This window comes from Phaethon aethereus (assembly GCF_964289735.1).
Source record: "Phaethon aethereus genome assembly, chromosome: 4".
NCBI lineage: Eukaryota > Metazoa > Chordata > Aves > Phaethontiformes > Phaethontidae > Phaethon > Phaethon aethereus.
Window position 1 is genome coordinate 56,310,246 of NC_138578.1, and position 15,767 is coordinate 56,326,012.

The window sequence follows — 15,767 nt, forward strand, 5'->3', positions numbered from 1 at the left end:
CATGCAGGTCAGTCCATACAAAAGGCATCATTTTATTTCCCTTGTTTGCCCAGCAATAACAATTGCCTCAGTTAGAACTGCATATCAGTGTGCTGCAAAAATACCTGATCAAACCATAAATGAGCTAGCTTGGCTGCCAGAAGGAGCGTGGCTGCCAGAAGGAGCATAGCTGCACTCTGTGCAGTTTAATTAGATGAGTTGAAGCAGGGTATATGAGCTGTTCAGGGAGGTGGGTCAGATTGGGTGGGTGGGAGACTTTACTGGTGCCTGACTCAGTATGCCATTACACATACATGTTTTTGCTTTTATCTTTTTCTACCACTTTTGTACTACTACTGTCCAGTAGTACAAATGGTCTTGATTCCAAGCATGCAAAGCATCCATCCAATATGTCTGAAGTGTAATTAAACTGTCTTCTCCCAAGTATCCTATGGAAGAGTAACTACAAGGAAGATAGTCACCAGAGGTTATGCTTGATTGAGAAATCTCACTGATAGCTTTTGTGTGTGGAGGTAGTAACACTGAATGCATCCATGCAGATACATCCCCTATTTTTCCAGAGAGGTCTGCAGGTGTCTTTTATACTGACCCCTGAACAGCCACATAAAAAGGGAAAACTATGAGCACATGAGAGCCACTGATGACTCCAGCACAGTTGGAGAGGTCATTGCTCTTCTGTGCTCTTCAAACCCTATATCTGTTCATGGTTACAATAACTCTGCAAGTATGAGCATGAACAGCTCGTCCAGCTGTGCTTGTATTGGCACTGGTTGGGGCACATGAAAGAGAGGAACTTACATCATGGGAACTATCAACTAAACCTGCTGGCAGACTGAAAACTTTCCCACGAAGACCTGGAAGGAAGAGGGAAATTTGTCATAGCATGCCATCAAACGTTTCCTGGAGCACCTCAAGTTAATGAAATGCTAAGAACCTGGGTATGATTTCCCAGACATTCCAGTGTCAAATCCACATAAGCAGTGCCAGTGGGGATTTGGGTTTGTAGACATAGATGCTTATCGTTACTGCAGTGTGGATGCTCCTGGACCAGCTTAGCAAGTACAAGGTGCATTCGTATCAGGTCAGTGGATGTACCTGAGAGATCTAGTCTGTACTTACAGTATAAATAGTTTGTATTTACAGTGTATATAAGTATAAAAAGGTTTATACTGTACTATGATGTACACTTTGCTTTCGATGTTTAGTATTTCAGTATTTAAAATACTGGCCAATGTTATATGTGAAAACGCAATATTTTTCCAGTGCAAATTAAAGCTGTCTGTTGTGCATATGCAGTAAGTAGTCTCTTACTACAAGATCCTCAGATATATTTCCTGACAGGACCCCAGTCTGACTCAGTTTGCAGGATGACGGATGCACAGTGAATGAGACAGCTGTTTATCTGTTCTAGTCTGTGTATGGTTATAACCTTTATTTACCATACACCGTCTAAATCTGTATGGGTTTATTGATTTCCTTATGAGGAGTCTGTGTTCATCACTGGAGTGAGCATTTTATAAATATTAATGAATTTTCCTTCACAGCTCCCTGTGAGACAAGAAGGTATTGCTACTTCCATGTTACAAATAAAAAATTGTTTATTGAGGATAAACACCACTACATGAAAGTGTTTGCTAGTGATTCTGAGACTACATGCTCAGTTTGAAAGATCTAACATTTGGTTTTATATTTTTACAGTGCAAGATATATTCTGTGTATATTACGTACATTTTGCAAATCTTTAAAGAGGTAGAGTAGATAAGGAAATATTATCATGGGAACTCTCCTGAAAGGCACCTTCTGGGTCATTGAACTTATTCCCATGTTATTGCAAGCATGCCATGTAATCTGGTGCAAGAACTGACTGAGCTTTCTCTTAAAAGTAATTAGGTCTTCTGCTCATATTACTAGATCAGAAAACTGTTCCAGAGTATGGCTGCTGTGAGGGTTAAGAATTACCTTCTAGCTTCTAAACTCAATCTCATAGCCGTTTGCTCTTATACTAGCAGTGACCGCTGTTTTAATGGTTTAAATAGTTCTTTTTGTTCCTGGTGTTTATCCATCCACCTTTGTTTTGCTAAAGTAAACTAGATAAGAATGAATTATATCAAACTGAATGAAGGCTAACTAAATTCTGAATAAAAATGTCCAGCCAAAGGTGTAATGCAGTTTAACAGATCCATTCGGACCTTAGTTAATGTTGGATAAATTGGCATGACATAGCTTGTTTAGACAAGTTTTAAGGGAGCAACTGACTCTAGTGTTCACTCATGCAATCCTCATGCTTTGCCTGTGGTTTATACTATTATGTTTATCCAATTGCAGAATGCCAGGAATCAGGAAGCTTGCATTAGACCCCAGTTCTGGAGGGCAGTTATTAGCATTCAGTAGCAGTATTATTATTGACATAGCATTTACTGATACACCACTCACTGTGGTTTGGCCATCATATGTATTAGGAACTTCCATCCTGAAGGTCACTAAGATGATGGGACTTCTTGTTCTAGGGATTTTCATTCTGTTGCTGGTTCTGCAGAAAGTAACTATCAACTGAAATTTAACAAGGAATCTGAAAGTGTCTTTCACTTTTAAGGTGTTCTGAATTTCCAGGGCAAGCAGAAAATCATCTTACATGAGATATCATCATCTTACTGCAGCTCCTAATGCATCAGGAATTTACCTCTTATCTTGGCATTAGTACTTTCTACAATAAGGAAGCTGTATTGGTAATCTATACTGAGACTCCAGTTCACTACCAATCCGGGTTCACCACCATGCTGAACTAACATGGACCCTTTGACTAAGAAGACACAGAACCATAGCCCTAAAGAAAAGGAGCACCATCTAATGCTGCTACTTCTGGGCAGATGGGAAAGTGCGTATGGTTGGAAAGCAGTACCAGTGAAGTGGAATTTCACACAGGTGGCTTTGATGCACCTGGATAAATTGCTTTGTCCCTTCTTTTTCTGTTTACTGTGGTGTGGCAATTTCCCATGGCTAATCTTCAGCCTTATCTTATCTACAGCTGTAAACTTGTTATTAGCTTGTTTACACTGCTAACGTTTTATTGTGCATCAGAACACTTTTGATATGTACTTATGATACGTACTTATGTGCCTTCCTTTTCATTGTAGATATAAGCAAGTTATTTGACTTGTTGATTTTATCTGGTGCACAAAATAGCCTTAGTTCTGCATATTGTTTTTATCAAACCATTCTATCAGCTAATAAAATGAGCTGAGTCAGTGGTACCAAATGAACAATTTAGTAAATGTTGTTTTTTCCTCTCTCTTTGCTTGTAGAAAGTTATTGTCTGGGTTATAATTTTTCGCAAGCTTTTTTTAATTCATTTTTTTCCTTACAGTTTTTCTAACTCACAATTTCTGCTGAACAGATGACTCCAACTTGCTAAACAAAATTTTTCACTATTTTAACATAATTACTTATGTCACAACTACTATATCCATTTCTTGAACAAATAAAAATGATCCAGCAGATGGATATGAAGATGCTACTTGGACTTTTGATTCTCCCAGGTATTTCCCACAAGGGAAAATCCAAGGCTCCTTTTTCATAAGATGGTTAATCTAATTCTAGGAAACCTAGTATCAGATCAAAAGTGTCCACAAGATACCACACTGATAAAAACTCATTTTTATGGTTCACATGTATTTAAACATTTTTGAAGGTGAAACTTTGTCCCAGCAGAATTTGTATCTGATCATCTCACCTTCTAGAGCCAGTATACACCAAGATGAAGATAAAGTATAGACCAAGACGAAGACAAAGCACAAATACGTCTTTAGCTAACTTGGAAGAAATGTTACCACATGTGTGTTTCTGATCCACTTGTGTAGCCTGTTGCATCACAGATCCAAGATTAATTAATGAAAAGCCATGGCCATGGTAAAGACAAGAGAGATTTATACTTTCTCAGGTATTGTTGGTCAAGTTCAAACTTAGAAGAAAGCCTAGGGTTTACTTTTAACTAGCACTATACACGACAATATTAGAACAACTGCTCTTTGCTAGGTTTTTATGTCATATAATGCATTGTAGTTAACATATAGAAAAAACATATCCTGTCCTCAAATGAACAATTCATATTTTTTCCTTATTATCCTCCTATAAGTGGAGGAACTATTTAAGGAAAACTAGGAAAATTAATGTAATTGTAAATTTTCTATTTTAAGTCACTAAGGATTTCTCCTCAAACTGTGAAAGGAAGATTTCTTACTACATTCCTTACAGTGTCTTGTGGAAGAACAAGTAGACCATATCTTCACAGTGCAAAGAGAAATTATCTGGAGAGCTCTTCTCCATAATTTTCTCCAGAGTAACTCTAAATAAAAGCAAATGTCTTCTCAGCTACTTCACTGAAAATTAAGAATATCTCTAATGATGCAATAACATTAAACCATTGTAAATCCAGTGTGAACAAAATACTCCTCAAAGCTATTGTCAAGTGCATAACGAGATTCATTATTTCACTATAGCAAAGCCTATTTATAAATACATGCATTTTCCTACCTTATAAGTCTTACACTTATGCATGACCCACAGGGTTTTCAGACTTTTTCAGCTGGATGGCAATGCTTTAAGGTAAATTAGAACATTTTTTTGTACCTTGAAAGAGAGATTATACATAGGCAAGCTGAGATACGATGGTTTTATTAGCATGAGACTCTTACTCATCAGTGACTAAGCCATGAGAAAATAGTTTGCCATTTGAAAGAATTATGCAGTGTGCCTCTCTTCTTTTCATATCTATTAATTTGATACACTCTCATGCTGCAGAAGAAGGGGAATTGCAGTAATATGCTTCAAAGCAGAATTTGTCCCAGGAGTCATAGAGGTCACGGGTCATGGAGGTTATACAACAGCAGCACCACCAACAGTTAGCAAAGTTTGAAAAGTTGGTAACTATAAAGAAGTTGTCCAGGACTCTTACAATTGCTTCCCAAAATCTATTTTTCAAATTAATACATTAATATTTAGTTAGCTTTGTGAGAAGATGTCACTTGCAAATTATTTTTTTCTAATCTCCTCCTCTTCTGCAGTGTATTTCTTTGTATTCCCTATGAGCACTACATTTGCTGTGTTTGCTGTCATATTGCCACGTGTTTCCTAAGACAAAAGTATTTCTGTCATTCTGGACACACACATGGCTTGCTGCTGTGGTCATACTTTTCCCAAAATACAGAACTGCTGGTTCTTATCAGATACTATTTAAAGTTAATAAACGTGATGGTGTAAAGCCACAAGCTTAATAGATTCCTACACCACCTGTAGGAACAGTCAGATATTACTATCTTAACTCTGCAGGTGGGAAACTCAGATGCAAGAAGATGAAGTGGGCAGGAAATAATATAGTGTCAGGGTTGGAATTTTTTCTTTATCCTAGTTCTGTGCAAAGTATGGTAGTCACACTATCTGTCTCAGAAAAGAAAAAATGGGAACAGATGTTAAATATCCTTCAAGGAAAGTTATATGTGTAAAGTGTACTAACTGACTCCACTTCCCTGAGCTTGGATACAAGCATGGGTAGACAGGATTTGTTGTTTAATAGGAGGCTAAGAACATCTTCAGTGAAGTCTGCTCAATTATTATTTCCCAGGGAAAAGAAAAGGGCAGAAGTAGGAGGTAGATGTGAAAAGCTGCCCCTTGTTTACTATTTAGAGGTCCCAAAGAAGTCCAGGCATTCTGGCCAGCACAGTGTGCTGCCAAACTGGACAGAGACTGACAAGACTGAGAAGTACTTGTAAATCCCAAGGCTGTTTGCCTTGTGAGCAAGTTGGCTGTGTTTACCCTGGAAGGGATTTAGTGGTAAAAACCACTGCTGTGCTGTACTGGCAAAAGCACTCCTAACATGAATGTAGCTGTATCAACAAACTGCTTTTTCTTAGTCTGTTAAAATTACCTTCTCTTTATATGCACTTGGTTGAAACAGCTCTTGTCAGCAAAAACAAAGTTTTGCCAACGTAACTGTTTGACCAACAGCTGTTTTCACTACCTTAGAATATTACGTGATAAAAATAAAACCTATAGTAGCTATCATAGTAGCTCTCAATTGAGAGTCATATAATAAATACAGTCCCTGAATACCTTGTGTGGATAAGGGGAGATATACCTAGTAGCATGTTTATTATTTTAGGAATACTTTCTCCCTGCTGCTATTATGACGTGTTGGTGCAACTTGCTGTGCAGCATATTCCAGTGTCTACTAATTGTTGTTTACTAATAGGGCTAAGAGTCACCATAATCTACCCACAGGGCATTTTCTTTTATCTTTTATGATGTCCAAAGAATTTTGAAAGGCACCAACACACTCTTACGATTCATTATTGATATTAAAATTTTAAGGTTAGGCTTAGAGAAGGGGAGGAATATTTGGCTTATGGTTTTACTGCATCTGCCCTAAAAGGGATTATTAATTTTCTGTTGTTGTTGTCTTTTTGCATTCCAGCCATTACAATCATTAGACCTGCACATGGTGAGTAAAATTACAGTCCTGACGTGTACCTGGTATTCAGTTCACCTAGAAGTCTCAAAGGTGAAAAAAGGGATGTAGAAGAATAGAAATGGTATCAATAGATTTTTCCTTATAAAATGGTAGCAACAGATCAGATGAAAATAAACTCTCTGCATGTTCCCTGAGCACAGGATAAGAAATAATGGGCCTGAATTATAGGAAAGGATAGTTAGGAGAATATTCATAGAGACTCTTGTAGGATGGGAGACAAAGTCTCCTCCCTCTCCTGTCAAAGCAGCTTATGCAAAGAAGCGTGTCTTGGGGACAGGAGTGGAAAGGCAGAATAAATGTGTTCCTGCCCAGCTGTGGACTGAAGATGGTGACCAGTGGCACTCATGAGCATACAGTCCCAGTTACTGACTCCAGTTTGTCTTGAGGTGTTACTTCAGCGGGTAGATGGCTCAAGCGAACTACAGGCTCCTTGGCCTATACAGTAGCTATTCTCCTGCCTCTGTCCTGCGGAGTACTGGGTGTGATACCAGCTCCTGGCCCTTCCACTACCTCAGCCAGGCAGGTGTTGAGACGTACACGGTACAGATCTTTAAAAAAAACTATGATATTAACTTGTTTGATTTAGAATACTATGTAAAAGATTTTTCCCATCTGGTACTTCAAAGTATGCTCAGAGAGTCTCCAGCAATAGCAGTTGCTCTCTGAAAATCTTGCAGTGTAGCAGAGCTCTTTTGGATGATCTCTTTACTATGTTCTTTTGTGTGAAAGGCAGTACAGAGTTTGGTATATAAATTGTGTGTCTCTAAGGTGATGTTGAACAATCAGAAAGCCTCTCACAGCTATTGCTAGATCTTCAGTGCAATCTGTTGGAAGGACAAGAACTGCTACAGAAACCAACAAGAGGATTTTGAAATTTCAGAGTGAGAAGTGAAATAAAGAACATGTGAGGAAGTCCCTCTTGTTATATCTGTTTACTGGGCTGGGAAAAGGCAGAGAAGATAGAGACAAGTATAAAGCTATGGACATAGACTGTATCCACTATGTATGACATACTGTACTCTTCGTGTCTCATAGAGTGAATACACAGGTATTATATTTACAGAAAGGGGCAGGGGGGAAGAGAACCAAAACTTTTCATGGTTTTATGTGCTTAAATTTTACAAATAAAATTATTTAAGAAGCTGATTTCTTGTTCAGGAAGAATTATGACTATAGATTATGAAAAGCAAATAGCTGATAAAGTATATTCTGCATGGCAGTATCATGTATCTCATGACAGCCTCACTTACTATGAACTTCACTCTCTGGTCCGAGTGTAACAATGAAAGAGATGTACATTATTTGCAGTCTCCTTCAGTTGTAGTATATCACTGTGAGCATGTTTATATATAAGCTTCTACAAAAGCTTTCAAGATTCCTGGTGTAATAATTAAAGCAGTTCACTGATTGACATTCATGTGTCAAGCTGTAGTTTCAGGACCAATTTCATCTAAGTGTGGGCTGCCAGAAAGGGTACTTTTGTCTTCCCCCTTGGTCCCAACCACAGAAGTCTCTTCTGTCAGAACTGGTGCTCTGTTCCAACCTGCCTGAAATCTAACTCATGAAAAAAACCCATCAGTGCAAAAATAACAATTAGTTTTCTGCCATATCAGTTGCAGTTTCATCCTGCAGCCCCAGACACCCTAATACTGGCATGAGGGATCGGGAGAGGAAGCAGAGCTGGCAGCAGGGGCTAAGGGACCAGTGGGACCTCCCTCTTCCATGGCAACCTACATTTAGCTCAGCATAATCCGAACTGCAACCTCATGTTTCCTGTGCATTTAAAAAAAACCATTGACTGCCCCCTCCATGTTGGTAAAATACAGAGTTATCTATTTATTTATATCAGCATACCAATTTAGTAGTTCCTTGTGAGTGCTCCCATGCTCTCCCCAAGTGGATATACTTAGAGCAATGTAAAACACCTTTATGCTACTATAATATTAAGAACCTCTGATTATTAAATTATTTCCCAATGTTTTGATTATTGCCCTTCTTCCAAAACCAAGGGCAACAAAAGGATTAATTTTAAAATAAGTTTCATTACTGCGGTTTAGCTTGTGGGTTATCTGTAAAAGCAAACAAAACCCTCTATAAGTCAGCAGCTATAATGCGAAGTTCGATCCACATTTCTCTCTCGTAAAGCTGCTTCTTTCCTTGCTGTGTTGTAAGCTCTTGCCTACCTACTTACTGTCCTACAAGTTTCCCTCCCTGTCACTGATTTTGTGGCTATTTGACCACTTACCTTCAGGGAGGTGGGTTATTGCTGCTGTAGTACAGAAGCATGAAAAGCACGTATTTTTAAGGCCTAAGACCTGATGGTGGATCCAAATAATGCAAGTCCAAACAAACTCTGAACTGCCAAAAGCCAGCTTTGTATGCCCTTACTACTTTACAAAGTAAAGCTAGAGCTGTACATGGTCTCCAAAACATGATTTAGCTAACCCAGCTGTGATTTCCTTGCACGATCTGGTTTTGCTCCTCTTGCGTCAGTAGGCTGAATCCAAAATATTATTTTAAACTACGTATCTATGAAAAGTGAAACTCTTTATTCTTCAGACCTGCAAAAAAGAAGCTGCTTTGAAATTGTCCACTGAGATTGTGTCAGACAGAATGCTGGTTCCCTATCCTTAGGGACATGTTCATGTCTTTCATGTGTTACATCTTTGCTCTCTTGCGTTTGTCACTTTTTTGATCCCTTTCAACTAAGTGAGACATTCACCATCTTTCTCCTTCTTCCCTCTAGTTTCTTTCTTTCCAAGCCCGGATCGCCTTCGTATTTCTCCTGTTGCCGCCAGGTCTGTTTTGTTTGGAGCAGAAGCTCCCCCTGCTGCTCTGTTTTGTAGCGTGCAACGTGGTACAGTCAAAAGAAACTGGGTAGGTTTCTGGTTATCTAACAACGCAAGTTCTAGGGCAATAAAGGAAATTATTATTGAAAGTTATATAAAATATTTTTATTTGCAATTTCAGCTGTTCCCGAATTTAATAGCAGCTTCAAGTAATTTCTCCATGGTAAAATTGAACAAATTTTCCAGAAGCCTTTATTAAAAATCTAATCTACTAGCAGTAGCAAACCCTAAGAGAAATTGGGTCAGTCTGGAAGTTTACAGTCAGCAAAACGTGAAGTCGTTTTGATGATGAATGAAAAATTTTGATGATGGATGAAAAAACATGGTTCTTCCCCATCTGTTTCTTTTCCGAAACTCCCACGCAGCACACTGTTCCTACAAGGCCACATACCTATCTTTGGAGGAGGTGTGCTGCGCTCTCACTTAACCAGCCTGGGGTTTTCCACAGACCTTATACCCACCAGTGCAGACCTGTAGCTGCTTTCATATCCTTATGGCCCAGTGTTGTATTTACATAAGCCTCATTGTTTGCCTGTGATTTAGCCTAGGGATTTCAGTGATGTAAGGTCTGCCTACAGGTCTGTCAATTTCTGGGCATTTCAGTGTTTTCCTGGGACTTGAACTCGTACGCGTTTTCTCATTCAAGTGGTCGGGGCTTTTTTGCTTCTTCACATCCACATTCAAATCAACTGAAGGCACGGAAAGGTCATTGCTAATGCTAAAACCTGTCCCGTGAGCCTCCTCCACGGACTGGTTAGCATTCGACTCCCACTTGAGCAAAGCAGAAACTAGAAATGTATGGTTCACGGTAAGCGCTGTACCAGCAGCCTGGACTTCTGTAGTTAGTATTTCTCCTAACTTCTTCAGTTTCATTTAATGTCAGAGAAGACGTGGCGCCTGTTGTAAGCCTTGAACTTCCTCCCCTGCCACCAGTTGGAAAGTTAGCCTGTTAAGAGTGAAAAAGCAAAGCTGCAAAACAGGCAGTATGTAAAAATAGCCGAGGTGTTACTGCATATAAAAGCTCGTAAAATTTTGGGGGTGTCAACTTCATTCGCCGTCAGACCGAAGGTTGCACAGAACGGCGGTCTGCTCGCCAAACCCGCTGGGTGATCCCCGCGGCGCCGGGGCCGGGACTCGAACACGGAACCTGGGGCGGTGAAGGGCGGGGTCTTTGCTCATACGCATGCGGAGGGGAGGGTGAAGCGCGTGCTCGCGGGCCGCCCAGGCGGTCACGTGGTTGGGGGGGGGGCGTGCCGGGAAATGCTGCGGCTGCTGGAGAAGCTCGCGCCGGACCGGGCCTTCGAGGTGGGCTTCCCGCGCCCCCGGGCGGGCGGCACCGGGGCGCCGGCGCCTCTGAGGCAGGCGGAGCCGCGGCCGCAGCCGCAGCCGCAGCCGCGCCGGTCAGCAGCCCGCCTTCCTCCCCGCCCGACGTGGCGGCTGCTTTCCGTGGGGACGGGGCCTCCGGGCTGCTGCTGCCGCTGCCGCCGCCGACGTGAGAACCGGGGGTGGGGGCGCGACGGGAGCCAGGCGGGTGCTTCCCCCCCCCCCGGTCCCAGCCGAGTGGTGTCCGGTAACGCCCCTCGGGGCTGGGGAGGGCGGTGTTCGCCGCGGGGGGGCCGAGGTGGGGCTCCCCGGCATCTGTGAGGGAGGCCGGGCCCGTGGGGCTGCAGCGCGGGGCGCCTCACCTCGCCGGTCTCTCCAAAACGAAACCAAAAGCAGGGGCTCAGAGTAGGCTGGGGGCGCGCGCAGCGGGTGTTTCTGCCCGCGCTTCGCTGTCAGATGATTGGAAATACCCTTGAGCTCCGCCGGCTGGTGCTGAGCGGGATGGCCGGGGCTGTCGGCTGCTCGCAGAGAGGCTCCCGCGACTGCCAGCCGGTGAAGTAGCAGGATGGCTGAGTTTGCCTCGCCTCGGTGCTCAAAGGAAGACTACTACAGCGGGCCAAGAAGTCAGGCGTGTAGAAGAGCCTCGGTGCTAGAGGACAGTGGTTTGGGAGAGTAGAGAGAGTCCGTCTGCACTTTTTGAGTTGTGTTTTGCATCCTGATAGTCCCAGTGCAGGGGTGACTGAGGTGCCCTTTGGTATGGCAGCTCTGCGGCTCAGCAGTACGTCACAGTCGTGCACAAAACTATGAAGTCCAAATGTAAGACCGAGGTGAATCTGAATCGTGTGATTTCTGTGGCCAAACCTTGTGAATTGACTTTGAAGGAGAGGGGAGGACAGTTCATAGGCAGGAACTGCTTTGTTATGACTTTTTAGAATGGTGCAATGGGCTGCACTTCGAGGAAGCATTGAGACAATACCTCGTGAAGGGAGGGGCGATAACTGAATTGCCTGATCAGTCTCGTATGTGGGGTAGGTTAACTGTGATAGAATCATGTTCTTAAGTTATCTATCACATTGTTCAGTTCCTTCATAAAATAGTTGATGGCATATGTGGCCGTGCATATCCTCGATACCAGGATTATGGAAGTATTTGGAGCTTGTCGGAGTGGATGGAGATTTTAGAAGAAACAATGATGTATTTCAAAACTGCGGTCGGCAGAAACATATCTGATGAAGAGGTAAGTGCTCATCGCTCATTGGGCTTGACTTTGAGAGATCGTATTGGAGTGATTAGTTTTGTAGTTTATTTAGTACTAGAGTATTTTTATAGTGTAGCATTTGAATAGCAGCAGAGTAAGCCTAAATAGGTAGAAGGCTAGCAGCATTTAGAGATACACTGTGAAGACTTCTTAAAAGAAAAAGTGAAATTGGACTCTATTTTGGTTTTTTTTTTAAGTTTAAGTAGAACTGGATAATACTTACTAAAGTACTGTTTTAGTCACTTAAATTCATATCTTAAGTATCACCAAATCTGTTTCTTTTAAAGTACATAACCTGTCATTACTGTTCATTAGCAATAAAAACAATTCACACTCTGTTTGGCTTTCTTTGTTCATTACTACTGCATTGAAGTGTTTTAAAATATTGACTGTATGTGAACAAAAAAAAAATCTAGACTGTGAACGGAGGACTGTGTGGGACAGACTATAATTCAGGGCATTCCAATATGTATAAACATTGCAAAAACTTGTTCCATTATCACAAATCTTAACTCTCATCTTTTGCGCATTGCTCATATTTTGGCTACCTGCTAGTAGCTAGATCAAAGAAAGTTGTGTAGCCACAGGACAGTTGGTACATCAGTATGTCCATTTCAGCTCAGATATGTATTTTGTCTCTGCTCTGATAGTTGGAAGCTCAGAGCTAAACCTGTGTTGTTTGTGTGTGTGGTTGTTGTTGTTGTTTTGTTTTGATTTTAGGGTGTTGTCGAAGAAAGTCAATAAAGCCTCCATTCTCTGATGTCTTTAAATTACAAAATTTTTTTTTTAATATGTTGCTGTGGTAAATACTGACTCTTAACTATCAAACACAGAGAGCAGCCACCGAGGGCAATATAAGAAAGATGAGACTGTGGAGTCTAATATGACAGCTATCTGGGTAGAAGCTTGCGTATCTACAGAGCACAGCTATTACAGGTGGTACATGTTATTTCTGTCATTCATGGTTTAAGCAATCACAATTTTTATTTTTATTTTTGTAGGCTGCTCAGCAGATAAATGAATTAAATTCAAACTATCAAGAAGCAATCACAAAATGTCTAAAAGGCAGAAAGGAGGAAATCAGGAATGCACTGGTAGAAAGAGTAAATGCAATCTCTTCTGCCCAGCTGCAGGATTTTGACTGGCAGTTAAAGGTGAGAGAGTTGCCTTAATGTTGTTTGAAAGTGTTCCACAATACAGAAGTAAGTACTGATATAATCCGTTTAGGCCTGCTCATTCTGGACCATGGTTCAATTTTTATAGGTATCAGAAAAGCACATTCATGATAACGCATCAAAGACTTGCCAGAAATTTGTATAAACTGTAAAAGTAAAATTACTATTATTTTTTTTTACCCCCCTTCTTCGTTCTTTTAAAGCTGCAATACCTATCTCTTGCCTAAAAGGAGATTGAGCATAATTCAAGAACACCTGAAACTTTCATATGCTGTTATGGTTTTGAGGCTCGAATAGGCCTCAAATAGTATTGTGAGTATTTACTTAAATGTGTAAAAATAGTATTTTTACACAAAGGAAGAAGAAATATTTACTTAAGTTTAGCAGTAGTACAGTGATTTAGGATGTGCTTCCATTTTTTCAAATTTTTAGATTCCTGCAATAAAAAACTACTTAATTAGTTTGAAATCATTTATCTTTTAGAATTATTTTGATAATAAGCAATGATAACTCTGTTGCCTGAGGTTGGATGATGCTTTGGGGTTATGAAGACAGCTGTTTTAAATTAAGCTGTATCAGAGACTTAAAATATAAACAATAAAGTAATGTTTAGTTAGTCCATGGGAGCTGCTAAACAGATTTGTAGAGCTGTTAAATAGATTTCCACTTCAACAAGTGTTAAATTTGTGCAGGAAATGGCTTTGCAAATCAAAGAGCAATGCCCATAATAAAATTTTGCAGAAGCAAATATAGCGTCATAATGTGCTTCAGATGAACTGTTACTAGGGATTGATCTCTCGCTAACTGTATTTACTTCTGACAAAAATATAAACTAGACTTATGTGAACTCATGTTTTTTGCTTGTGGTTTCTTTTAACTTTTTCTTCTGGAGGATTTTTTGAGTTTGTTTCTATTTTGTGATACAAATTTCTGGTACATGTCTGAATGATTGTATTAATTTTGCTTTAAAACACTTTTTTTTCCTCTTGAGCTGGTTGTGATTTTTTTTTTCGCTTACCATAGTTGAACCCTACCAAGGACATTGTGTCTCCTCTGCTCTACCACATTGTGCTCTCTAAATAAATAGGTGTGTACAATGCTGACCTACAGTATTATCAACTGATCTTTAATTGTAATATATTTTAAAAGCCTTATTTATAATGGAGTGAGTATAATAGTACACAAAAAAAGCACAATTGGCATGTAGTCCTTTTTGTCAGTGATTGTCAAATAGGATATCTGACAGTGTTTGATCAGCTGTACAGAGTTGAAAAATGCACAAAGGTGTCCTCTTTCTCCCAACTGCCTCCTTCTATAAGGCTCTTACTTGTTGATTACCAGAATTATTTGAATATGGGGACTTCAGAATTCATATATATCACTTTTGGAGAGCCATGATCAAATACATCTTTTCACCTAGAAACAAAAATGTAGTAGCCTGGTAATTTTAACAATTTTTTTTGACAAATGTATTGCTATGAAGAGGGGTTTTAGTATTTCAGTATGTTGCTAGTATTAACAAACAAAAATGCCAACAATGGGGGGTGGGTGGGGGGAAGCAAAACCAAAACCTGCAGAGGTGACTTGTGAGAAGTTACTTTTGTCATGTTCTTGGTTCTGTTAGTACATATTCAATATAAAGTGCAGATGTGATCCTATGAGACTGAAAACTTAATGGCATCACGTTCATTTTGTTGTTGTTTCATCAATCTGTATAGCTTGCTCTCTCCAGCGATAAGATCTCCATGCTGCAAATGCCACTTCTCAATCTTGATTTGGATGTGAGAGAAAATGGTGAAATTAAACCAGTTTCTATAGAGATGAATAAGGAAGAGTTGCAGAACCTAATAAATGCACTGGAAGCTGCAAATAAGGTAGCTTTTACTGATATCGCCCTTTGTTCTAACTTTTCATGCACTGAGTTTATTTTAACTGAAATTGTTGGTTCTGGGTATCTTGCTGAAAACCCAAAGTAAATCATTCATTGGCAAAATGACTATAGAGTAACAGAAAGCCTTACATAAGGCAGACTATCTTTGATAGACTTCAGGGTTTTTTTTAGCACAGTTTAGTCTAGAACCTTTTAAAAACGTAATTAGAATCCTGATAAGCATAATAGTCTGTTCAGAGCACCATTAAAAAGTCTTGTGAGAATAGGAGGAGAAGCAAATGAAATGACAAAGTATCAGATGAGAGTTGATTTTGAAAAACTGTTGAGAACTCCAGTGTTCCCCCAGCTTCACAAAATGTCAGTGGTTGGGAATGCATATAGGAGAGTTGTTTGGTTCAAATTTAGTGCTTTAATTTCCACAGTCTAGTAAATCAGGAAAAAAGTTACAAAGATTCCAATACAGTATCCCAAGAAGAAAATATCAAGTAAAACTTCATTTGGAGTGTCTCAGATTTCTTAATAGAAAAGATTGAGGGAAGTGAGGATTTTAAGGAAAACTGTTAGGGGAAGAAGTGTCATTTGACTTGCACCTTGGTGATAACTGCAAACCCTGGAGCCCATCCTTGTTCAGTTACGTTTCAGGATTAATTCTGGCTCTGTTATAAAGGAAAGTGGGGGTTTTTTTGTTGTTTTCCTTTTTTAAATCTGAAAATGTTTTCAAATACTTAAGTCTGTTATCCAGGAGATG

The 15,767-nt window shown here is 40.0% G+C and overlaps 1 protein-coding gene across 1 annotated transcript; it reads left to right on the top strand.

Moving 5' to 3' along the window:
- Window positions 1-10,632: 10,632 nt before the first annotated feature.
- COMMD8 (COMM domain containing 8) lies at window positions 10,633-15,104 on the top strand (the record flags this gene model as incomplete). The annotated part of the gene is made up of 4 exons (XM_081998911.1): window positions 10,633-10,677; window positions 11,777-11,932; window positions 12,955-13,107; window positions 14,847-15,104. The coding sequence occupies 4 exons, from the start codon at window positions 10,633-10,635 to the stop codon at window positions 15,102-15,104; spliced, it is 612 nt and encodes a 203-aa protein (XP_081855037.1).
- Window positions 15,105-15,767: the final 663 nt, after the last annotated feature.